This window comes from Dendrobates tinctorius, unplaced genomic scaffold (genome assembly GCF_039654945.1).
Source record: "Dendrobates tinctorius isolate UK_male_01 unplaced genomic scaffold, ASM3965494v1 ptg000019l, whole genome shotgun sequence".
Taxonomy (NCBI): domain Eukaryota; kingdom Metazoa; phylum Chordata; class Amphibia; order Anura; family Dendrobatidae; genus Dendrobates; species Dendrobates tinctorius.
Window position 1 is genome coordinate 81,018,659 of NW_027361687.1, and position 27,550 is coordinate 81,046,208.

The 27,550-nt window shown below is 42.9% G+C and overlaps 1 protein-coding gene across 1 annotated transcript; it reads left to right on the forward strand.

Annotated features, from left to right (window-relative positions):
* The first annotated feature begins 9,470 nt into the window (after positions 1-9,470).
* LOC141082665 (olfactory receptor 10AG1-like) lies at positions 9,471-10,370 on the forward strand. The gene has a single exon (XM_073566614.1). The coding sequence runs from the start codon at positions 9,471-9,473 to the stop codon at positions 10,368-10,370; it is 900 nt and encodes a 299-aa protein (XP_073422715.1).
* The last annotated feature ends 17,180 nt before the right edge of the window (positions 10,371-27,550 follow it).

A 27,550-nucleotide genomic window follows, 5' to 3' on the forward strand; every position in this document is an offset into this window, starting at 1 on the left:
GGGAATTTAAAATGCGATTTTCCCGCGACTGGAATTCCGGAATTCTCGCTGTAATTTCCGCGAGAGTTCCGGTACGTGTGCACTTAGCCTAAATGGTCAAACAGTTCATACCCCATATGTAAACAAGCCTGTAATATGGGTTGCCAGTCCTCAATTTACACGTAACAAGCCTATAGTGACTGTTTGTCATATGATCTGTGAGGTTTCTTGCCCTTTTCGCTACCATTTTCGGATTCTCCGAGATGATGGGTTGGAGTATCGATTTGCTGAGCAGTGTTCCTCAATTTCTTTCCAAGATATCATATACCTCTCCCCACTGGTTGTTATATTGGGTAATCACATTTATTGTACTTAGCGGTTGCCTCACCAGCGACTTAAGCTGGTTTCACATTTGTGTTTTTTTGCGCTGCGTTTTTGCGCATACGTGCGCATGCGTTTTTTCCCCCTATATTTAACATGGGTGCTCATACGTGCACGTTGGCATGCGCACGAATGCATTTTTCATGCGCTGCGTTTTTTTATGGTGTGTGTCCTTAATTTCCAGACGCTACATGTTGCATTTTTTGGTCCGCCCAACCGCTTATAGAAAACGTATGAGCTAAAAATTACCATTATGGTCTATGGGTGCGCACACGTGCGCATTGGCATGCGCATGTATGCGGTTTTTTTGCGCATGCGTTTTTTTGGTGTCCATTGGTTAGACTAGTTATAAAAATCCCCACCTAAAAAAACTTCATGTCTATATAAAAGGAGGTGTCTGCCAGCACTGTACCATAACTATAGAGACAGCCTGGAGAGCAGAAAGACTGCAAAAGAAGACCCCATTTTCAATTCCAGCTTCAGCGGCAAGAATGTGAGTATTATTACATCTAAAAATGTATGCCTGTCCTTTTAAATTGTATATGTACTAATGCTTTGTATTATTTTTACATGCAGTATGTCTTCGGAATCAGAATATTCACCATCCCGGCAGGAACTGGCGCAAGCAGACCGTGAGGTGATTATTTTCATGCGTTTGGTAAGTATATCTGCTGCTTCTCAAAATCTCTAACGTTTGTTGAGTTTTTTCAGATATCGTCATCTTCAGCGGACGCGACTAGTGAGAGTGAACAGCATGAGCAGCCAAACCAAGTCCCGGTGGTGATATGGAATGTAAGTATCAAATGATTTGTAATGTTCTTTATTTTTTATCTTCTATATTTTCTCTTTTCTGGATCTTTTTTGTAACTTTTTATTCACACAAAATTTGAATATTCTAATGAATGTGTTTTGTCTAGGTTCCACAACTGGATGAAGACGTCTACCTGGATAATGAGCACCTTATCCGCCTGGTCCAGGAGCGTGCCCCATTGTGGGACAGCCCTGACCGACTGTACAAGGACAATGTGGTGACCCGGCGGCTATGGAATGAGGTGGCCGCAGCATTGATGGATGGCTGGGACAGCGCCACTGCATCCTCCAAAAAGGCGTTTAGTAAGTATTTCCCTGTTCTGTTATGCTGCAGTGACTATTGTCCTTCATGGCACTGTTGGGTTTCGTGCTAGATATATTCTAGCAGGAAACCCAACAGTGTCATCTGGCTCAACAGTGACTGCTTTGGGTTTGTATTGCTGTATTGTGCCGCAGTGACTATTGTCCTTGATGGCACTGTTGGGTTTCATGCTAGATATATTCTAGCAGGAAACCCAACAGTGTCATCTGGCTCAACAGTGACTGCTTTGGGTATTGTATTGCTGTATTGTGCCGCATTGACTCTTGTTCGTGATGGCACTGTTGCGTTTAGTGATAGCATATGTCGTGCATCATACACAATTGTTAAATGTTGTTTGTTTATCCACTGTTGGATAAACAAAGTCCGAACACGTTGGCGCTCGATCAAGGACCGCTTCAACAGTGATGTTCGTGCTGAGGGCCAGGTTCACAGTGGTTCAGCATCAAGGACAAGAACAAGATACCGCTACTATCAAGCGTTGCAGTTCCTATGACCGGTCCTTGCCACCAGATCATAAGTATTATAATTTTTTGGTTTTTATTTTTATTAATCTGTGTTTTTCTAATCCACAGCTGATGCTTCTTGTAAAGGCATGATAGTAATGATTTTCCTTTCTTCCACAGCACCTGGAGCAGCACCCTGCAACCTGGCCCTGGAGCGGTCCTTCATCGGACGACCTTGGACCAATCTCAGCCATCCGACAGCCAGGAAGCACCTTGCACGTCAGCAACACAAACAGCTGCTGACCAGGAAGCTGGTCAATCAGGTGTTCCCCTGTCCCAGGTCTCTGCCACTGGTTATGCGGGCACTACCCGCCAGCGGCAGAGGGCCTTGGACAGGAATGTCTTGCCTGAATTTATGCACTTGAGCGAGGCCTTTAATGCCAGCCTTAAGTCGCTGTCAGAGTGGAAAGCGATTTTTCACTCATGGAACGTGGTTTTAACCACATGGAACACCGCTTCCATTCTGTCGAACAGCGCCTTGACTGTCTGGAGGCCGACCTCAACAGACCAGCGCACCATTTTTTTCGTAAGATTGAAAAGGGCATGGCGGAACACCTTAGTCCTGAGCAACAGCTGAGTGTGCTGAAGGCCTGCAACAATGCTTTCTTGCAGGCTATGCAGCATAATTGGTACGGGCATGAGTAAGTGGTGTCATTTCCAACTGTGCCACCATTGACTCGCTTCACCTCACTACCGACTTGTGCTGCATACCACTGCACGGACACCTCTATTCAAAGCCAGGACAACCACCATTACACCACCACAAATATGAGTACTGCTGGTCACTTCACCGACACCACCATGGCAAGCGCTGCTCCTGTCTGGAGCACCACCACCACCCCCATGCATGCTTGGAGCACAGCCACAGTAACCACTCCTCAAACGTGGAACAGCCCTGCCGCAAACACTACAACATGTACTAGCCATGCCACCACCACTCTGCAAACCTGGACCATCACTGCCGTCACCAGTCCTCCTGCAGGGACGAGTACTGCCACTGCCATCACAGAGCATCGGCAGCAGCCACAGCAGCAGCAGCATGCACAGCAGCAGCCACAGCGGCAGACGTGGGACCCACATTCCTTATTTGCCCCAAGTTCCAGGCAGCACCAACAATCAAGGCAGGCATTGGGGCCAAGTAGGTCCAGGTAGGCCAGTTTAAGGAGACAAACAGTTAGGACCACTGTAGCTGAACCTCTGTCCTCTCCTCCTAGTGTGTCTAGTTCCATTCCCATAACTAGACTCCCTTCCCCACAAGTTTTGTTGCCCCTTCCCCTGGAACACCTTCATCGACTATAAGCTGTTCATCTTCACTGCACACCCCCAACTTGCAACCATCTGCCCCCAAACGCAGAAAAAAATAAAGTTTTGTATAATTTTTTGGGTTAAAAATAAATTTACATTTCTGGTTCACCATAACAAAGTTTGATTAATGTTTTTGGCGCCGCCTACACACACTGCACCATACACACAATGTGCCTTAAACTTTGCAAGGTGTCATAAAAAGTATTTTGAGGATTGGCTGTTTTTACCATCTTCATTTCACTTATTGTGATACTGTCATGATCCAGCCTGGATCTGACAGGTTAAATGTACAAAATGAACTTTTTTCCTTTGGCTGTGAGCCAAAGTGGTGTGATTGCCCCCATTGGCCATTAGATTTATTGCCCTGTGGTGTCGCTTGTTCTAAGTTGCCCCAGTGGTGGTGAGTGGTAATTACGTGCACATTAAACCAAAGAACTAAAGTGCGATACCAATCAGGTGTGAGGCTCTATAAAAGAGTGTCAGGTGTGTTTGGTCACCGTTGATGATAGTTGTTCTTTTGCAACCAACCTTGGTGGAGGAAGGAGCTGGAGAGAGTTCTTTACACTGGTGTGGAAGGAGTCACAGAAGGGATTTCCTTGCTGCTCTGTCAGAGCTTGGTGGCAGCTATTCAGGTGGAAGGCTCCATTCGGTTGCTGGACTCTGTGCTGGAGCATTAGCACAGAGAGAGCTAAGTGTTTCTTTATCCCTGTTTGTGACTTTCCTTATGTGTGTTCTAGTACAGTGGTGGGATTAGTTTCCACACCGACCGACTTGCATTGGGGTCGGGTTTTGAACGAAACTCCGACTTTTTTTCCACTAGTCGGACCAGTTTCATTTGAAACGAATTTGGTTTCATGAAACCCAATCCTACCAAAGTCGCTCAACTATAATCATAACTATTTATCAATCATGGCCTGGTTAATACACATATATTGGTACGTAAGCAACGCTGCAGGTTAAATATGATATTTCACGCAGACTAGCGATGCTGCAGTTTAACTCATATGTGTATTTACCTGCCCAGGTGAGAGAACATCATGAATTCACAGGTATACATGAGAAGTTTTTTATTTTATTGGAGTGTAAAAAACATAGTGCACTCGGTACTGGTATCAAAACAGGTTTTTTATTAACATACAGACACGAAAACATTTTACACCATTTCATCTTGCCAGTGCACCCGTCCTACATCAGAGATAAAGTAGGCCGCAAATTGGTCCCTCATTTTGCCAACTTCAACGGATGACCTGAGAGGGTGCTGAGTGAATTCAGGCAATGGGTTAGGAGCAGCATCATCGAGTTCAAAGGTCGGGTGCTCTTTAGCCATCACAAAATTATGTAGAACCACACACGCCTTCACCACCTCATCCACTGTTTCAAGTTTAAGATTAATGGCTGTGCCGAGAATTCGCCATCTGGAGACAAGAGTCCCATAAGCACACTCTTTACAGTTCTTCTGGCCCTGGTCAGCCTGTAACTAGATTTTTTTGGTGTGGTCCAAGTCACGGCTGGAGTAGGGTTTCATTAGGTTTGCGCACATTTGAAAAGCCTGATCCCCAACCATTACAAAGGGCAGTGGATGAGCTTCGGTGTGGGGAAGAGGCCGTGGCAAAGGGAAATTAAATTGGCTGCCGTACAACCTCCGCCCATGTCTGAATTTTTAAAAGCCTGGGAGTCATTACCACGGCCAGATGCTCCAATGTCCACTGCTACAAACATACATCTGGCATCCGCAATGGCCATGAGTACTATTGAAAAGTACTTTTTGCAATTATAGTACTCAGATCCAGTTGTTTTGGGTTTGATGATCCGTATGTTTTTACCATCAACAGCTCCCAAACAGTTGGGGAAATTGCAGACTGTCCAGAATTTGTCCAGAATTTATGCCCCTGCCCACCGCTGAAAAGTGTCCAGAATTGCTGACAAAGAACGTTCCAGAGAGCCCAGCAGGTGTCCGCAACAATTCCAGACAAGGTATAGATTCCAATACGGTACTGGTAGTGTAGTGAAGATAGGGTCTCTCCAGTCGGAATCTGCGAAACAGAGAAAGAAGTAAAATTAATATTTCTGTATATGGTTTTTTAAAACTATAAAATAAAAAATTAGTACATTCCCGAAAATTAATTAGCCCAGGTTTTGAATAGTACATGTAAAAAAAAAAACATTAGACCCCACCCCTTAGTTTTAAAATATTACATACTGTAATGTCACCAGGAGCCATTCCTCAGGAGGAATCGCACGACGGAGCTGTGTGTCCTGTCTCCGGATGGATTCTTGGACACGAGCAAGCAAATCCCTGAAGCTTTCTGGGGACATCCAGATATAATCTGTAAATTTCTCCGGGTTTGCCTGTAGCTCACTGTAGAGGGTGTGGTACGCCCCACAGCTCTCCCGGAGTTCAACAATCGGATGTATCCACATACGCCACCGCTGCCGTCTTCGCTGTGTCTCTCTCTTCCTTTGTTCATGGCAAGCAACTGCATATGCCCTAGCCATCTCAATGTCCAAATCCAAGTTGAAGTGAAAACTCTTTCAGTGCAGATCCATGTTGACACGAGAAAAATCAAGCAAATGTGAAGAATACTGTAGACAGGGTCTATATATTAACATACCACACAGCCACTGATGTCCCATTGGTCGTGTGTGTTGCAAGATTGTTATCTAGATTTTTTTTTTGTTGAGGACAAACAATGTGCAAAAAAACGCAAATGCACTAAAAACGCATACAAACGCTGCGTTTTTTCCTGCATGCGCATAAAAATGCTTGAAAAAAAATGCAGCATTTGTATGCATTTGTATGCGGTTTTTCCATGCGTTTGTGTGCGCAAAAAACGCACCACAAAAAAGCGCAAGTGTGAAAGTAGCCTTAAGCAGATTCTGTTAATTACTGTGCCGAGAATATTCAAACAACCTGGAGATGACCTTGCATGGGTATCCTTGTTCCCAAAATCTATTTGTAAGTGCCCGAGATTCCTCATAAAAGTCCTCAAACTGCAATTTCTTCTCAGGTGCACTATATATAATATTCATTATGTAAACTAGGGGACAGATCTCTGAGGGATCAGAGACCTGTCAGATGAATACCTAACTAGAGCACCACATGAAGACCCCCACAGGCCGCCTCGGCGCACGAGCATATCATTAACTGAAAACTGAAAGTAAAGATTACACAACAACCTCAAGACGGATTTCATCAACCAAGGTATCATTGTAATCAGTGTAACGGTGCCACTTCAGTAACGTCTGATCACAGATGTTTAACCAGTTAAATGCCGTCAATTACTAACAATGGCATTTAAATGGCTTGTTTGCCAGTGTGTGCACGCACATGACCATAGATACCAATGGCATATCATGGCAGCCAAAAGTCAGCTGAAAACTCGTATATAGAAAGCCCATAGGAGAATGTAATTTTGACTATATTCTGCAATAACAATAGTATTGCAAAATATCTTATCTTCCCAGAAATTGTATTAACGAAAACAGCAGCTCAACATGTAAAAAGAAAAGATATGTCCTCTCTTGACTCCATCAACGGACAAATTAAAAAAAGAACATATAGTTCTCAGAAAATGGCAATGCAATCCATTTTTTTTTCATTTCATTTTTTCACCATTATACAACCTTGGTATTGCAGTAATCATACAAATGTGGAAAAATCATATAAATATTAAAAAAAAACTCCATTATAAAATGTCACCATTATTTACTGGATTTTGTCTTCACAGCATTCATTTTTTTAACATTTTACAATTCTTGGATTTATTTTTCCATTTTCAATGCATTACATAGCAAAAAATAGAACCAATCAAATTACGACTTGATCGAAATAGAAAACAAGTCCTCATATGGCTAAGATAATAAAACAAAAAAGCTAAAAGAAAAAATAAACTAATTATATCATTAGTTGGTTATTGTACAGGTCTCTAATTATATCATTAATTTTAATACCATATTTCCATTAGAAAGGAAATTACACAAGGATTTTATTCTCTTGTGTTGTAATTCCCCTTCTGTGCTAGTAACAGAATATAAAAATAATTTTTGTGTTATGTAGCAAACATGTCCAACCTGACATTACAGAAAAAAGAGTTTCCATATGTTATTTAATGAATTATATACTTTACATCACCTGAAACATGTAAGTATAATCATTTTAGAAGAAGATGGTGGCATTATGTTAACTTTTACATTCTAGGTGTTTATGGCATCACTTGTCAGATAGTAAATTCTCATATATACTTTTTTATTTCCTGAGACTTCAGAATGAGAAATGTTTCAGTTTTTACATATTCATAACTACATAGTGATATAGTTCCATCAATGTCAACCTTTCTCCACCAGTTATACATTCTCTACTCCTAGATTACCACACAGCAACCTTGTACCGAAGCTCTAGAAGCAGGGGACATTTATATACACATGGGTAAAAATTTGGATAAGGGACAGGAAACAAAAAAGAGTTGTTGTAAATGGTACATACTGCTGACTTGATCTCAATTGCAGAGAGGATCACAATGGACTGTACTGGAAGCAATGGGGATCATAATAGTCTGTACTGGGAGAAGTGGGGATCAAAATGGTCTGTACTGGGAGCAGTGGGGATCTCAAATGATCTGTACTGGGAGCAGTGGGGATCACAATGGTCTGAACTGGGAGCAATGGGGATCACAAATGATCTGTACTGGGAGCAGTGGGGATCACAATGGTCTGAACTGGGAGCAATGGGGATCACAAATGATCTGTACTGGGAGCAGTGGGGATCACAATGGTCTGAACTGGGAGCAATGGGGATCACAAGTGATCTGTACTGGGAGCAATGGGGATCACAATGATCTGTGTTAAGACCAATTCCTTGTCATCTGTCTTAATGACCTAGATGGAATGGATGGAATTGAAAGTAAAGTTTCAGTGTTTGTTGATGACTCAAAACTATGTAAGATGACAAAAACTGAATTGGATTGTATAATATAACTAAAAGGTCTGGAAAAGATGTCTGCATGAGCATGATCTCATAGCGTTTGGACTGAGTTTCCTCAGTTTTTCCTCCTTCTCCGATCTAACAATCTGGGAAAATCATATCACACTCGAATTGCATCAGAATGATGTCAGATTTTACCACGGACCCATTTATTTGTATTGCCAATTTTGACCCAACACTCAGATCAATATTTCACATGTCTCCACGATTTTGCTCTAACCACCAATTCCGTAAGAAATCACAGACATATGAATGACCCCATTCACTATTGCAGATACATGAAAAACATAGTTATGGAACGGATTAAAAATAATGAACTTCTGATGTCTCATACAGATGTCCATATTTTGTGTGTCAGTGCTATCTATTATAATATAAGCATAATTTAGTTTTTGCAACACTGGGATGCCGGCTGCTCTACTAAATGGGACTTGTATGAAAAAATATATTTACATGACAGTGTCGGACTTCCAGGTGTCATGTCAGCTGTGTGAGAGGTCGAAGATTCCAAGTAGAGTGGTGCCAGATCAGATGTGGTGAGAACCCAACCGGTGGCGGTGAGCAGCAGAGGGCCCAGAGAGGTGAGCTGTGAGTTGAGTAAAATGATTTTTTTTTGTAACTTTTATAAACTTTTTTTAACCTTTTGATGACTCAATATGGTTCAGAAAAAGCAACCGACTGTCATGTTGCTGAATCCATGCAAAAGTGAATTACGAAAAATCCAAATATGGATTTTTGTAAAATTCGAGTAGAATTAAATTCCACTTAAATTTATTTTTTTCATCTCTATTATTTAATTCAAAGTGTTTGAAAGTTTTACTCACTGAGTCTCTTTATGTTGTTTTAGATTGGAGTGGAAAATTAGTTCAATAGATCCACAAAAATATTGGTAAGATATTTGAGAAGTTTTAGATTTAATGTTAATTCTAATTTACTATGGAAAATTCCTTAAATATTGCATTCATCAATTTATCATTCCTGACGATATGGATAAGTTCAAATTGTGGGCGTAAGTGAGGACACATTGGGCAACAGCTGATGGTAGATGCAGTTGGTGACACTAGCTGATGGTAGATGCAGTTGGTGACACTAGCTGATGGTAGATGCAGTTGGTGACACTAACAGTTTGTGTCAATTTTTGATATTTTGGTTTCATTTCAAAATGCAAGATGTCAACAAAACTGCGGCAATGGAATTTGTTCTCGTGGGATTTTCCAATTATCCTAAGTTTCAGACCTTACTCTTTTGTACAGTCCTTCTGGCATACATTATTTGTATTTTAGCAAACATTATGATCTTTCTGTTAGTTAGAACTGAGTCTTCCCTTGATGCTCCAATGTATTTTTTCATCAGCACATTCACAGTTTTGGAAATCATGTTTGTTTCTGTAACGGTTCCAAAATTGTTGGCTATCCTCATTCAGACTGAGAAGACCATCTCGTTTTTTGGCTGTTTCACGCAATTGTATGCCTTCAATGCCCTGGGAGAGACAGAGTGCTTCCTTCTTTCTTTGATGGTTTTTGATCGACACATAGCGATAAGCAATCCATTACGTTATTCCACTATAATGAGTAGCCGGTTCTGTAATGCAGTGGCGACCTTGCCATGGATATTTGGTTTTACAATATCTTTATTTCCTACAGTTGAAACTTTTCTTTTGGACTTCTGTGGACCAAACAAGATCAACCATTTCTTCTGTGACCTGGCACCACTGCAAAATTTAGCGTGCTCTGACCCATTAATTAGTAATATGACTACGATTGTGGCAGCTTTTATTTCAATAGTTATGCCTTTTTTTGTTATAGTGGGGTTCTATATGAATATCATATATATGGTGTTGAAGATTGATAGCAAGGATGGTAAAGCAAAAGCTTTTTCAACATGCTCATCCCACCTCATAGTTGCGTCTCTGTTTTATGGCTCAGCCATTATTGTGTATGTGAAGCCTAAAGGCAGGCACTATGACAAATTTCTTGCACTCACGTACACTGTGGTTACACCCCTTCTAAATCCATTTATTTATACTTTAAGAAATAGAGAGGTAAAAATTGCTTTTAGAAAAGTAACTAGACTCATCCAGTCTCAATAATTTGTGTAACTCTGCATCATTAAGGTTATTTTTAACTGGCAAATGAGTAAAGCAGCATCTATAACAGGTAAATATTAGTGATGAGCGGACGTGCTCGCCACTACTCGTTACTCGCTCGAGTATCACTGTACTCGGTGTACTCGGCGAGCACCGAGCATTTCCGGGATTACTCGGCGGGAAATCACGTCTCCACCCATCATTTAGAGACCCAATCACACTGCAGAGATTGTCTGCCAGACACTGTAACGCCGCAGCCATCTTTGTTGTGGTTGTCCAGTGATTGACTGGCCGTACAGCATCATCAGGGGTATAAGAAACCAGACACCGCCCTGCTCGACGCATTCAGCTCCAAATTGAGGTAGTGTAGGGAAAGCTGCGGCTGGAATAGGGTCAGATTTGGGGATTTATTAGTCAGTGTGGGGTCTACCATCCTAAACTTCTCAAACCCAGCTAAACCAACAGTCCTTCTAAGAACTAATTCCGGAGTATATAGGTTGCAGTGTTATGTATAGAGCGACTTACACTCCGCTGCCTACCTATCAGTGCAAGGCCTGCAGGCACTGTATGTGTGTATATAGATATCATTGCATACATCAAGAGAGTCCATTCCATTACCGTCTGCTGCTGCTGCTGCTGCTGCTACTGCTACCTATAGCATATATTGACCATATATAACTAGAGCCAGGTATAATTGGCTAGGAAAACATTTTTTGCCAGGTTAATAGAGATTATTTTATTGCAAAGCAATCCAGAGCCCTTTTTTTTCTCAATTTGCTTTTTGACACTGCACAATAAAGCCAGATGCTTTTCCTAGCACAGCATGAAAATCCAGCAATTTTAAAGGGGTCCCAAAAATCACTTTTGAGTGTGCACAGAAATCTTTCATTTGTATGTGGTACGGTAGAGTAGAAATTTTTTTGAGTGTCTTGCACAATTTCTTGACACCATTTTGCTGAACCCTCCAAAAATACATACAGGCCACATATTTTACAGTGTGGTATATCTGTGACATGCCTCATACATCCGTGTGCTAAAAAATTGGGCATTTTAGGCTTAAATTCCATTTTTTTTGCTGTCTGTCACTCATGTTATATACAGCACTATTTTGCTTTTAAAAAGAAAATCAGGCCATATATTTGGCAGTGTGGTATCTCCATGACAGGCCTCATCTATCTGCGTGGTCCAAGTTTGGCCATTTTAGGCAGGTATTCCAGTGTTTTCCTGTCTGTCACTCTAGTTATATACAGCACTATTTTGCATTTAAAAAGATGAGGCCTGTCATGGAAATACCACACTGCCAAACATATATGGCCTGATTTTCTATCTGTGCTAAAAAATTGGCCATTTTAGGCCTACATAGTCTAGTGTTTTTGCTGTCTGTTACCGTACTTATTGACACTAATTTGATATCCAAAAAAACATTTTTAACTACAGTACATACAGTTTAAAGTGTGGTTTTGCCGCACTTGTATCACATACAAGTTCACTTACAATTCAACAATTTATAGTGAGCGTGTATAATATTCTAGTCCATTTAGAATGGGCGAGGCACGTGACAAGGGACGGGGATGTGGACGTGATGGTGATGGTGCATGCCGAGGCCGTGGAAAAACTGAAATTGGGCCACCAAAAACACCCACATCGTCTCGCTGGACCTTAGTGTCCGAAGTCCTAGGGGACCGCAGCAAGACAGCACTATTGAAGCCAGAGCAGTATGAAAAGGTTGTTGGTTGGATAGTGGATAATACTTCCAGTTACTTATACAACACCACCAGCACCCTGTATTCCACACGGTCAAGTCTGAGTAGCCATGAATCTGGACCGTATATTCCTCACCCTGATCCTCCTTCCTCCCAGCATGCTGAGTGCCCTGAGGAACTGATCCCACACTCGGAAAACTGAACATCTCTTCGGAGTGTCCATTTATAGATTTGTGCCTCTCGCCTGGTCCACTTTAAGCGGGGTAAGATGAGATTCCATGTAGCGATGCACAAATATTTGAGCAGTCACTGTCACAAGAGGTAGACGATAATGAGACACAATTGCCGGAAAGTCAGGAGGAGGACCAAGGTGCAGAAGTGGAAGGTGAGGTGGTGGATGATATAGTAACTGACCCAACCTGGCAGGAGTACATGCAGAGCGAGGACAGCAGCACACAGGGGGAGGGAGGCGTAGCACGCTTTCAGGCAAGAAGAAGCAGTGCGGTGGCTGCAGACAGAAGGTGGGCAACAGTTCCTGGTAACACCAACATGACGGAAGTTCCCAGTCCAACTGTTAGGTCTAACAGAGTCTGGTTATTTTTTAAAGACTGCTGATAACCAAAACAGCCCATTTGCACCACCTGCCAAAACTACCAGCCTGACCACCACCAGCATGATCAGGCAGCAAAGCACCCGACTTTGTTCCAGGAACAGTGTTTGCAGGTGACACCACTGCTTCTTCCACTGTCGTGCATGCAAGCCAATCCCATGTCCACGGTGCATGTAAAGATGCCTCCTGCCCTGCACCTGCTGTTACTCACAGTTAAATAGCACCATCATCAAGCATGTCCACGTCCTTGTCCCAGCGCAGCCTTCAGTTTTCCATACCCCAGTCATTGGAACATAAGCGGAAATACACAGCCAACACCCCACAGGTTACAGTGCTAAATCCACACATTTCTTGTCTGCTTGTGCTTGAAATGTTGCCTTTTAGGCTCATGGAGACAGAAGCTATCCGCAACCTGATGGCGGTGGCGGTCCCATGATACTCGGCCCCCATCCACCACTATTTCTCCTGCTGTGCCATCCCGGAATTACGCAAGCACATGTCCCACAACATTACCCGTGCCCTCAACAATGCAGTTATTGGGAAAGTCCACCTAACCACGGACACGTGGACAAGTGCTTGTGGCCAGGGACGGTACATCTGGCTGATGGCACACTGGGCTAACATAGTGGAAGCCGGGACCCTGTCAGACCTTGGGATGGTTGCCCCCACAGTGTACAGCTCATGCACCTCCTCGTCTTCCTCCTCTTCATCCCCCATCTCCGAAATGAGCACATCAGTCACAAGCTGGAAGCACTGCAGCATTGCAAAGCCAAGCGGCAATAGGCTGTGCTGAAGCTAATTTGCTTAGGTGACAAACCGCACAGTGCTAAAAAGTTGTTGATAGCTCTGAAAGAGCAGGCAAATGTGTGGCGGTCACCGCTGAACCTCCAGCCAGGCATGGTTGTGTGTGACAATGGCAGGAGGTAGTGACAGCTCTGAGGCAAAGCGAACTGACATGTACCATGCCTGGCCCATGTGCTTAACCTCGTTGGTCAACGTTTTCTAAAAAGCTACCCGGAGCTACTTGTGAAAGTACGCCGCCTGTGTGCCCATTTTAGAAAGTCAGCTTCAGCTGCCCTAGCCGTGCTTCAGCATCAATTGCAGATTCCAGCTAACCGACTGGTCTGTGATGTCCCCACGCGTTAGAACTCTACACTGCATATGTTAGAAAGTGTTAGGCATCGGGTTCCTGTCGCTGCACAGCAGGAATCCAGAGCTTTGCCTTCGGCGGTCTCCCATTCCTCTCCGGCCACAGTGGAGCCTGTTCAGCAGACTTGTTGATCCCAGCACTCTGCTCACACCAACATTGCAGCTTTGGTTGCTGCTGTCACCTCTGGTCCAGCTATAGCAACGCATGCTGGCCAGCAGCAAACTACTCCAGGGACTAAGTCCTCCTTTTTGTCCACTGAGCATGCCAGTGGGACGATCTCTCATTGGAGATCAAAGGTCACATGTTCAATGTCATGGTTAGGACATGGTTAATGTCCTGTTCTCACATGGTTAACTTTTTCCGGCCTCTCTTTGGATCTGGGAGGGGTATTTATACTCACTGCAAACTAGCATTCTCTGTCAGTTATACTGCTGTTTTGGTGTGTCTGACCCCTGGTGTGCGTGTACTCTGTGTTGTTTGTTTTGCTTCCCGTGTATGACCCGGCTTGTTCCTTCACTCTGTACTCCGTCTCTCGTTTTTGTACTATTGTCTTTTCTGGTTCTGACCTCCTGGCTTGGCTATCATTACTCCGTTACAGTTTACCCCTATTGTACCGTCTAATGCCCATTCTGGTTTTCTGATCTATTGCTATGTCCTGACTATCCATTCTGTCTATCCTTTGGTACTGTATTGCTATTTCGTGCTTTGACCTCGGCTTGATCTGGTTTCTGTCTCTGTCTATGCCCATTGGTAACATTGTCCTGTAGTTACCTTTCTAGGAGTTTCCCTGCAGCTCCTAGCTCTGTGGAGCTTAGGCCACCCCCCCAGCAGTCACGTGCTTCAGGTCCTGGAGCATGCATTGTCACCACTGCTGCCCACTCCGCTGGTATCTTTGTGCACAGTCTTTGTACTCAGGACACGTGCACTGGCTCAGTGAGCAAGTGCAGTGCGGTGTTCCTGACATTCAGGTCCTTCTCCAGCTCGGATTCGACCATCAGGGGGTCCTGGAAGGAAGCGGCTATAAAAGGTTTACATGGCCGCCCCGCCATGCGCTATGATAGACTCTGATGCTATAACGCTTAGTATGTGTGGGATGACGGATGTATGAGACTGGTGACTGACCTATTAAGATTCCCCCTCCTCTGTTACATATGAGTTAGGGTTCAGGAATCAGAGTAGCACCATCACTGCTTAGCGCCACAGTCTAGTCTCTCACTGTTCTCTAGCGCCTTGGGGCGTCGGCCAGTACTGGCCTTACATACCGATGCTACCGCTGTGTCTGCCAGAGCAGCTCAGCGCTCTGTTGCGTGCGCTTACCAGCACAGTTGTTAGGCTGGTTGGTGGTTATCACCAAGGCAGACATTGCATTCGATTTGAGCGGTGCTACATACAGCAGTGACCTGTGTCGTTAGCAGGTCTCGCTTACACGCCAGCTGGTGTGGACTCCGTGGAGTAACAGCGTCCACCTCTGCAAGCACCGCATCAGGGGTTACCCGCCGGTGTCCGGCTTTCTCATACTTTATATCTCTCCTCATTGCTTAGCTGCAGGTTATCACCTCTGCACGGTGGACCCCGGGCTGCGAACACACCTCAAATCCTATTACCATCTTTCTGTTAAGGGCTGGCGGAACGCACCCAATAATAAAGGATTTGTGAGCAGAAGAGGGCAGTTGTTGAATACCAGCAACAACAAGGCCGTCGTTATTCAGGTTTGACTCCACACATAAGACCTCACGAGTGGACATGGATGTCAGACATATGTAACATCCTCCAAAACATTGAGGAGTCCACCAAGATGGTGAGGGGCAATGATGTTATAATTAGCGTCATCATCCCGCTTCTCTGCATTCTGAAAAGCTCTCCGCCTGCAATGCATCTTCTTTCATTGTGAGCAGAGCACAAGGACATGGAACAAGGAACCATACAGGGTGATTACACACAGCCCAGACTCAACCAATCCACGTTGGCATGACATGACAATGAGGAAGAGGAGGAGGAAGAACAGGAGGTACTTTCATGTGCTATAGACAGTACTACCAGCACAACCTTTTCTTTCCATCTGAACAGCATGAGAGTATAACTTGTGCATCATGGATTAACCCTATATACTTGAATGGGGAGCATTCCTTTATTATTAGCTGTCAGTATTTTTCAGCTTTGATATATTGCTATTTTTTGTGAGTGCTCCTATTATCTGGGTATTATGGATTAGCCCTATTTAGTCCAATAAGGAGCACTCCTTTATTATTAGCTGCTAGTACTATTCAGCTCTGATATATTTCTGTCTTTGTGAGTGCGCCCATTGCACATGTTTTCTTCTCCTGCTGAGCAGTGATTTATCACTTTCACGTATTACCCTTTATTCATTTGAGCATACATTTGCATTTCATCATGGCTATGCATCCACTAGTCTGCATGTCTTTTCACTTGTTTTTAATGATGTTTTATTGTGCACATTTGCCTGTTTGGTATATGTATGTCTAATAAAAGCCTTTTTTGATACTGATTCATGCTGTGAGCGCATGTTTTTCTGTTCTTCTTTTCTACTTTTGAACTACCAGCACAACTGTCATACTGTCTGTTCAGTGAGGATGGCCTGAGGACAGGGAGGAAGAGGAGGAGGAGAAGGAGGACACCTTGGTCATTGGTCCTGTTGGTGACAACATGGAAGGCTTGCCTGTTACCAGTCTGGCACGCATGGCTGACTTTAGGTTGTGCTGCCTTTCCCGTGACCCTCATATTGTAAAAATATTGGTAACAGTCATTACAGGGTAGTGACACTTTTAGACCCATGCTACAAGGAGAACTTTCAATCTCTTGCTCCAGAGGCAGACAGGTGTACTAAAATGGTGCAGTACCAGAGGGCCATTGTTGCGGAATTATTGAAAAAATTACCATCTGAAAACGGTGGTGGCAGAGGTCACAGTTCGTTTGACAACTAAGGAGTACAGATGAGAGAGACACAACTCCAATCCAGCAGAGGCAGGGGAACACTGGCAAAGTTCTGGGACAGTTTTCTCAGACTCTCTCATCACCCAGGTCCTGAGACGAGGGGTAATGACACAAGGAATGGAAAGTTTTCTAAGATGCTGAGGGAGTAACTTGCTGACCATACCAATGTCCTCCGTGATTCCTCTACACCTTTTAATTACTGGTTATCCAAGCTGGACATGTGGCTTGAACTGGCTCTCTATGCCTTGGAGGTCCTGGCCTGCCCTGCTGCTAGCATGTTGTCAGAGCGGGTTTTTAGTGCCGCTGGTGAAATTATCACAGATAAGCACATTGTCAACGGAAAATGCAGACAGGCTGACTCTTATAAAAATGAACAAGGGCTGAATTGGGCCAGACTTCTCGACACCACCAAATGATGACAGCGAAACATAACCTCCAATAAAGTGTATTTTTGGGAGGTGTATTCCCATGCACCTCTTCACACCCACACATGGGTATACGCTTCCTGATTTTGGCTATTTGGTTTCCTCCTCTTTCTCCTCATCCTCACCATCCACCACCACTAAAACACCAGGGTGAACTTATTCCATCATGCTCCAGCCACTCTAGTTTTTCTCAAGGGTTTTATGATGGCTGTCACCAAATCTAAAAAAAAATATGTACCACCCAGGGGAAACTGTTTACTAGCCAACACACTTAGTGTATGGGCATTACAAATCTAGGAGAACCGCTCCTTCAAATTGGGCATATTATTTAATGAGGTCTTCCTCCATGTCTCATCATCCATTGCCACTACATCACCAGGGTTAACGTGTTCTGTGCTGCTACAGCCAGTGTCGAATTCCTAACAAGGGTGGGTGGTTATGCTGGCCGGAAAATACTTGCTATGAAAAAGGTTGAGGTGTACCCCACAGGGGAAAGTATTTGCCAGCCCATACACTTAATGTATGGGCATTACAAGTCTCAAAGACCCCCTCCTTTGCAATGGGACATTTTTTAATGAGGCCCTCCTCCATGTTTCTTCCAAGGGGGAATTGGGGGTGCGTGCAAATTTTGGTCAAGGTGGCCCTTGCATTCAATGCATAAGGAAACAGTATGGCAGGACCAACTGAAGTATGTGAAGTGGATTTTTCTGTGCCCATCTAGTACGTGGGTTCCAAGGATTATTGGGGTGCATATGACTTGGTAGCAGGGCAAGCCTTGCTGTCAATGCATAAGAAAGGAGTATGGGAGTATAAAATGAATAATTTTTGGGGAGAATTCGGCAAAGTAAGCAAACTTGAATTTCAAAAGATCTGCTTATCTCAAATACTTGTGGCAAGTAACTGGTTCTGTCATTGTTTTACATCTTTTTTTTCAGAAACACGTGTTTCAATGCCACTGATTGCTATGGATTATGTTTTGTAATTAAAGTACATTACAGATACTCCTAGACAGATGGAAAGGTATAAATCTGCACCATTCCAACTGCCCTTTCCATGACTTTGATATTGATGGTTTATCACTAGGATAGATCAACAATAACAGATTAACAGATGCAGAAATCCAGTCCCCAATTGAGGAGGCCTGATATACACAGTATACATAGCCAACATCTCTGCTCTGTACATTGTGTGGTGGACATTAACAGAAACTGAAGCTCAAATATTAATAAATTTAAGAGAAGCTGAGCCCAACTCACAGTGCACTGATGTGCTAGTCATGTTCTGTACCAAAGGACCTGGTAAGAAATCATTCGTGTGTGGGTTTTTGATACTCAACAATCCTATACTGATTATCTATTAATAGCTCATCTATGTCTAGATTCTGCAAAATGCTTAAATGCAAGACGTTGTCTAATTTATACAATGTCAAAATCAAAATGTAACATTTCACGTTTATTATTTTTTATTTATGAATGCTAAATTTTATATTTATTATTGGATGAGCAAGCATATTTAAAGCCTTGGTGTGAGATACAGTGTCTGAGAAGTATGTTTTTTTTCTGTAAAAGATGGTTCTAGAACCCTAGAAATCCTTCATTCTATGATAATGTAGATGGCCAGCTTTGCAGCACCACTTGTAAACCCCCCCTTCACTTCACACACACCAGTGTCTTCATGTGCAGAGCCCTGTGAAACTTGAAACCAGCATTTACTGTGAGCTAGGAATGTTATTTAGCTAAGTGGAAAAGATGTCCCTTTTTGTTTAAGACATGTGAAGGAGTAGAACTTTAAGAGACCGCATTGCAAAAACCATAGAAGAGAGAGACAGAAGAATCATATTTTTGTGATCTGAGCGGTCCCAGCTTCGCTACGGTGCCTTTTGCATAGTCCTCGGACGTCCAGAGACTGAGATAAGGATTGCACCCAAATAGAATGTCTCAGTTATGGCATGTTTGGTGTTTTCGGACTCTATTCGGTAAATTACAACCAATGATACCAAATATGTGTTTGTGCAAGCTCCTCTCGCTAAGTTATGTGTTGTGAGTTCATTTTCCCCTTCACCATTGAGGTCTGATGAACTCCCTCTTCTGGTGAAGGAAGGTAGTGAGGCTGATTACAAAGCACCTGAGCAGAATGATGATGACTGGGTGACTGGAATTGCTGACTGGATATAAGGCAGCCGACGCCCTTCTGCCTTGCGGGTGATTTCTCTGAGGGATTCTAGGAGACCAGTCTGATTCCTGCTCCTCAAAAGCTAAGTTTTCTGCTCTGCTTTTTGCATTTGTGTTTTGGTTTTGTTTTTGCCTTGTTTTTCTGGATTTCTGCCTTCCCCTGCTGGGTGAGCTGAATTCCTTTTTGCTCTGTCTTCAGAAAATACCTGAGTACTGATATAGTCTTTTTGAAGCCTAGCGTCTTCAGGGCTTTTTTCCCTGTCAGTCTGTTGGCTCTTGTTTTGAGAGGGTTTTGGCGGATTGCAGACAGCAGCTTTTCTATTCTGTCCTACTTAGTTAGCTTGGGCCCCATCATTTGCTCAGCCTATCTTTCTATCTGTGTGAGTGTTTTTTCATCTTGCTTCACCGTCATTATATGTTGGGGGCTGCCTATTGCTTTGGGGTCTGCTCTGGGGCAGTTTAGATTTCCCTTTCTGTCTTTAGGCTATGAAGTTCTCCGGCTGTGATCGAGGGGTCTAGGGCACCATAGGAACCCCCCACAGCTACTGCTAGTTGTTGTTGTTAGGTTGAGGGGTCTGCAATCCGATAGCTGCCAACTTCTCTGGTTTTCTGGACTTAGCTAGTATTTCTGTTTTTGCCTCCTACGGTGACTCATTCATAACAGTTATGGTTATTCTAAAGTTTGTAGCCAGATCATAACTTGAAGAGGGAGACTCCAGACTGCCCCTTTCGGTGATGTCACACACCCGGGGCTATAAGGTACCCCTCCCGTACAGGGAGGGCAGAAGAGCTCCAGTCCTCGTGCCAGAGAGACGTGCAGATGAACGGGGACATTTGGTTAAGCAGCCCATCCCCCACTCAGCCACATGGTTTTGCCTAAAGAGTCATGAACAACCATGATTTACTTCTGTTTTCATCCATTTTTGCTTTATATTTGCATTGTACATATTTTATGTCTCAATTTTATAGCACCTTTTATCTGTATAACCACTGCCCTACTTTTTCGGGGAATAAATGATTTAATATTTAGTCTATCTAAAAGAGGCGCTTAGTAGCAATTGTCTCCATGCTCTAAGAAACGAACTAATTCAAGGGGTTTGCAACGGACCCTCTTAATTAACTCTGTGAATTAAGTAAACCGTGACTGGTGACAGCGTGTTGTGTACAGTTGTTGTGACTAGTTGGCAGTCCAGAAGGGTCTTATATTGCTGAATGAGGGGCTGCGGCCACAGCATTGATAATTCCCTCACTGCAGTAGCCTAACCGCCGGTCCACAACAAGCAGCCCGTCCGGTGACTAATTATCCTAGGTGCAGTTCCCTGACTGACCTGAGGGTAAGGAGAGCGCCGGAGAGCTGCGAGTTCCAAAGTGGAACTGAGAAAGTGGGATATACATAAATCCCTGCAGTTCGTAGAAAGTTATAGCAGTGGTGGGGCATCCAAAATAACCCCCCCTGCGGCAAATTGTTATCCAGCAAGCTAATCTCGCTCTATTTTTGTCACATGGTGTCAGTGGTGGGATAACTAAGATAAGCCCCCACTGTGCCTGTGATAGCCGTGTGCCGGCAGTGTGTCGCATCCCTCCGTCCACTGATACACCAGAGTCAGTGGTGGGATTGTGACATAGTGGTGACACAGGGTCCTCTGTCCGTCGCGTTTTGGTGGCAGCGGGACCCCCGTTCGTCACGTATTGGCGAACAACGGCAGGCTGTTCATCACACTTGGCGAACATAGACTCATCGTTCACTTAAAATATTGGGGTTCTTCTGAGCTTTTTCTGTTTAGATACCTGTATGCTGATACTCACCCATTTACTAATAGTTCAACAGGTAAAGGAATATTTAAGTTTAATGGAGAAAAAAATCACGTCATTTGCTAATAACCATAAACAATCTGTTTTTATATTGTAAGGGTTGTTGTGATTAGAAGAATACCAAACATGTCAATGTTATTTGCTTAATGTAACATTTATTTTTAAATATTGTATTATTATTCATGACATGGCCATTTTCCGTTTTTTTTTTTTCATTTTTTTCTCCCCTTCTTTCAAGAGCCTTAACTTTTTTATTTTTCCGCATAACAGCTTGTTGCTGGAAGAGTTAAACTTTGGAAAGACTATTCATTCTACTATTTAGTGTACTGGAAAATGGGAAAAAAAATTACTAGTGTGTTGAAATTGCAAAAAAAAACTGCAATTTCTCAATTGGTAAATAAAAAATTTCAAAAAACATGTTCTCTATATGGTAAACCAGACCTGGCAATATGATTGCCAGGTCACTACAATTATGAAGATATCAAACATATACAGTTGTTTTTTTTTATCACACCTTCAAAGCATCTACCTTACATGTACGGCACTGCAAGAGCTGCGTTCCCGCAAACTGCTGCACATGTATGGCATAATGATCGTGCAGGCTCATGCAGAGCGCCACTACGATCAAATGCAGGTGTTCTGTATGAGATCTGATACCCTGCAGCAATGCTCACGGTCAGTGCTAGCACTGATTGTGGGCATTTAACCCTTTGATGCAATTGCCAATAGTGACAGCAACATCGATTGGCATCGCACAGGGAGTGAGCTCCCTCTATGCTTCTATCAGCACAATGCGTTTGCATTCGCTTTGTGATGATGGTTTCCATGGTGACCCTGGATCAAAAGATGGCTGCAGGGTCACCCAGGGATGGTAGCTTGTAAGATCCTGCTCAAAGCTGGAGCTTAGATGTCTCCTCCTCTGTGATGAACTGAGCTAATGCCCTGCAATATAAAAGCATTGCAGAGTATTAGATCAAAGCTCAAGGCAGGAAAAGTTGATGTCCCATCCTGGGACAAGGGAAAAAAGTTAAAAAAAAGGTTTATAAAAGTTGGGAAAATATATATTTAAAAAAAAAAAAAAAATTGCAAAATAAAGAGCAAGAAAAAAAAATAAAAAATATCAATCCAATAAATACATTTATTTATGTAAAACAACAATAAGCAAAGTACACATATTTGGTATCATTGCATCCGAAACGACGTGACCTATAAAACTGCCACACAAGTTAAACCTTTCAGTGAACACCTTTAAAAATAAAAAAACCTGACAAAAACAATGCTTTTTCATGATACCGAAGAAACAAAAAGTGGAATAAAATGTCATCAAAATGTTGAATGTAAATGAAAATGGTACAGTTGAAAACATTATCTTGTCTCACAAAAAATAAGCCACCTTACAGCTCCATCATAAAGTGATGCAAAAACAATTCTTCTATAAAATGTATTTTTGTCCTATAAAAGCAACAAAACATAAAAAAAATTACATAAATGTGGTATCGCTGTAATCGTACTGACCTGAAGAATAAAGCTGTCCTATTACTTTTCTTTTATTCTGTTCACCTTATGATAAAAGCAAAAAACAATTCCTGAATTGCTGGATTTTGTTCATGCATTCTTCCACCCAAAAATCAGAATAGAAAGTGATCAAAAACATTATGTAACCGAAAAGACCCAATAAAGGCATCACCTCATTCCACAGAAACAAGCTCTCACATGACTCTTTCAAGGAGAAGAAGGAATGTCAGCACTCACCCAGTCTGCAGGTAAATCTGTCTATGATGTTGTCAGGATATTAAGAAAATAAAAATAAAGTGCTGTAGTGCTAATATTGCAAATGCTGGTGCAGAGATTTCAGAAAAAACATAAGATAATCCCACCAACGACCATTTCGCACTTCACTAGCGTTTCTCAAAGGCCATAATTTGGACCTGTAGAAGCGCCAGTGAAGCGTGAAATAGTCATTGTCCAACATGATGCATGTTTTTTTCTGAAATCCCTGATTTACCTGCAGACTGGGTGAGTGCTACCATTCCATCTTCTCCTTGAAAGCTTAATATAGATCTTGCACCACCCTGAAAAGTTCTGTGCATGAGGTTGTGAAATAGCTATATGAGTCATTCAGACAATGAAAAGGCTTCAGAAATTGGTGCCTTTATATCAGGGGTCCCCAACCACCGGTCTGCGGCCCAGGAGCGGGCCGTTGCAGTCCTTTTGCCAGTCCGCAGAGCTGGAGACAAGGGGAGCTGGCGGCTGTAGCACTGTAGTGACAGCTGCAACCACCGGCTTCCAGAACACATGGATACTCACTCGCAGTTCCTGCATCCCTGTCCCTATCGGCGCGGCGGCTTCATCCAGTGCTGAGTGGCCACGTGGTACTGCTCATTTAAGGTCATGAATATGGACGCCACTCCTCTCCCATAGGCGTGGCATCCATATTCATGACCTTAAATGAGCGGTACCACGTGACCACTCCGCACAGGAAGAAGCTGACATGCCAGGATAGAAATGCAGGGAAGTTCAGCAGCGACAGTGTGAGGGTAAGTATGATGGGGGAGAGGATGGGGAGGATGGGGGAGCCCAGCCATGCATACAAAAATGGGAGCGGAGCCATATATACAAGGGTGGTAGGGTGGGAGCGAAGCCATATATACAGGATGGGAGCAGAGCCATGTATACAGGATGGGAGAGTGGGAGCAGAGCCATGTATACAGGATGGGAGACTGGGAGCGGAGCCATGTATACAGGATGGGAGGGTGGGAGCAGAGCCATGTATACAGGATGGAAGCAGAGCCATGTTTACAGGATAGGAGAGTGGGAGCAGAGCCATGTATACAGGATGGGATTACATGTGTGGGGCCATCATATATAAGGGGGATTACATGTGTGCGGCCATCATATATATGGGGGATTACATGTGTGGTGCCATCTTGCTATACATGGGGGATTATATGTGTGGGACCATCTTGCTATACATGGGAGTATTATATGTGTGGGACCATCTTTCCTTACATGGGGGATTATATGTGTGGGACCATCTTGCTCTACATGGGGGATTATATGTGTGGTACACCTTTTGAATATTTGTCAAATATGGGACCATCTTGTTGCAGGAAAACAAGTCCAGTGCTCCCACTGATACAGGGAAACAAGCCCAGTGCTCCCTCTCATTCAAAATCTATGGTGAGTTGAGTCGCATTCACATTATAAATGTTATATTAAATGAAAAGTATGCACTGACTACTAAACTACAACCTGTCCATAGCCCTGCCCCCTTATGACCAAAGCCCCGCCCCTGCCACACCTCCATCCCCGCAGTGCCGAGCCATGGAAGAATGGTCTTGCTTGCTTTATATTATTCCTCTCACATGACTCTGTGGGTAGAATATAGAAAACTTGCAGGTGCATATCACAAAATTAGAATAGCATCAAAAAGTTAATTTATTTCAGTTCTTCAATGCAAAAAGTGAAACTCATATATTATATAGAGTCAGTACAGAGTGATCTATTTCAGGTGTTTTTTTCTGTTAGTGTTGATGATTATGGCTTACATCCAATGAAAACCCAAAAGTCATTATCTCAGTAAATTAGAATTCTAATTTACTAACACCAGCTTAAAAAAATTATTTTAAAATCTGAAATGTTGTCCTACTGAAATGTATGTTGAGTAGTGATGAGCGCACGTGCTCGCCACTACTCGTTACTTGCCCGAGTATGACTGTACTGAGATTGTTTGGAAGGAACTCAGGTCTCCACCCTACATCTTTGGCAGTCTTTAGAGACCCAATCACCATGCAGGGATTGTCTGCCAGGCACTGTAACGCTGCAGCCATCTTTGTTGTGGTCTTGCAGTGATTGGCTGGCCGCACAGCATCATCAGGGGTACAAGAGACCCAACGTCGCCCTGCTTGGCGCATTCAGCTCTGGATTGAGATAGTGTAGGGAGAGCTGCTGCCGTGATAGGGTCAGAATTGGGGATTTCTTAGTCAGTGTGGGGTCTACCATCCTAAACTACTTACATTCCTTGGCTACCTAACACTGGAACCTATGTACTCCAGAATTAGAAGGACTGTTGGTTTAGCAGGATTTATGTGGTTATAGACACATCAGTGCAAGGCCTGCAGGCACTGTATGTGTGTATATAGATATCATTGCATACATCAAGAGGGTCCATTCCATTACTGTCTGCTGTTGCTGCTGCCTATAGCATATATTGACCATATATACCGAGCCCCAGGTAAAATTGGCTAGGAAAATTTTTTTTGCCAGGTTAATAGAGATTATTTTATTCCAAAGCTTCCAGAGCCCTTTTTTTTCTCCATTTGCTTTTTGACACTGCACAATACAAAGGAGGGAAGGAAAAAGCAACAAAAAAACAATTGACATAGATAATAAAGAGAAAATATGCAAAACTTTATTTAAATATGGAAGACAGATAAAAAATGGTCGCAAGACACATGAGTCTTAATGAACCCTCACAGACAAGGGCAGACTAGGTCCACATAGAGATCAGACATAGGCAAACAATGGCCTGTAAAAATACACACAAAAACCTCATAACGATAGTAAAAAAGAAAGCATAATTGCCCATAGAGATGAATGTGATGTGTAAGTCACACTCATAAAGACAAAAATTGAGTCATAGCGGTACAAAAACAGGTAAGTTACCTGAAATGGAGGTAGTCAGAGTCTGATAGCATGATGACACCCCCTGATGAAGGAGCATTCATCCGAAACGTACGTAGGAGTGGCAGGCAGGTCCGCTGCTATCAGACTCTGATGGGCAATTATGCTTTCTTCCATAGGAGAAGAGATTCAGAAATGCTTCAGGTATGTTTTGCATTTTATACAGTCTTGCTTTTAATACATTTAGGCGGGGGTGGCTCTGAGAATTGATGAATTGTTTGCTAAATGTCTCATTTTAACGTACAGTTAGAAAGTAATATGTGCATGTGCACTTTATGTATTTTTCCTGACCATAGGCAGCGCTGGCTTCTTGGCTTTTCATTGTTGTCAGACGTCTGATGTATTTGTGGCCTACAAATTGTGGCAATTCAGGCCTACATTCCACTCTAATGTTTTACCCCAAAACAGACTGCTAAATATGAGGCCTGTGTTGTTTATTTGCTATGTGGTATCGCTGTCAGATGTCTGATGTATTTGTGGTCTACAAATTGTGGCAATTCAGGCCTATATTCCACTGTATTTGCTGTCTGTTACCCTAGTTCTGTTCACTCCTTTGGGGTAAAAAATTAAAAAATACAGGCAACATATTGAACAGTCTGGTATCTCTGTAGCCCACAGCTAGATGAGGCGTCTGACAATGTGCTTTTGAGGCTTCCATTGACCTTTTGTTGCTGTGTGTTACCGTAGTTCTCTACACTATTTAGGGCTTAGGGGTAAAAATACAGGCCACATATTCAACAGTGTGGTATCTCGGTAAAAATACTTCTGTTTCAATTTGTTTTGGCTGCTTTATGACTGTCTTCAATGCTCGAATTACTACCACCATCCTCATCTTCTGCCTAGAGGCAGTTACTGCGCAGACAGAAAGTCTGAGGAGCAGAGGGTGAACGCTTGGGCTGTTTTGTACTCTGTCTCTGGATTACAAAGGCAAAATCTTCTAGATTAAATCATAATTGGAAGAGACAGAGCAAGAGCATGTGGGAGAGCACAGGGTCAGGACTCGCAACTACTGAAGCCTGGTGTTCCAAGGAACAAATTGGACAACAACTTTTAGGCCCCAATTTTTAATTTTGCCAAGAGTAACAGGAGAAGTTGGACCAAAAAGATCATTTTTGTGGGAAAAAAATAGGATTTTATATTTTCACACCCGGGCATTATAATGTTTAGTGAAACACTTAGGGGTTCAAAGTTCTCAACACACATCTAGATAAGTTCCTTAGGGGGTCTAATTTCCAAAATGGGGTTACTTGTGGGGGGTTTCCACTGTTTAGGCACATCAGGGACTCTCCAAACGCGACATGGCGTCCGATCTGAATTCCAGCCAATTTTGCGTTGAAAAAGTCAAACGGCGCTTCTTCCCTTCCGAGCTATGCCATGCGCCGAAACAGTGGTTCCCCCCCACATATCAGGTATCAGCGCACAATAGCTTTTGCTGTCCAATTTCTCCTGTTACCCTTGGTAAAATAAAAAAATTGGACCTGAAATAATTTTTTTGTGAAAAAAAGTTAAATGTTCTTTTTTTTAAAGATTAAAAAAATTCCTGTGAAGCACCTGAAGGGTTAATACATTTCTTGATTGTGGTTTTGAGCACCTTGAGGGGTGCAGTTTTTAGAATGAGAAAATACCCAAAATGACACCAAAGTGACTTCAAATGTAATGTGGTAACTAAAATAAAAT

Excerpts from the sequence above, each read along its gene's own strand:
- LOC141082665 (XM_073566614.1), top strand. The coding sequence starts at position 9,471 with ATGGAATTTGTTCTCGTGGGATTTTCCAATTATCCTAAGTTTCAGACC.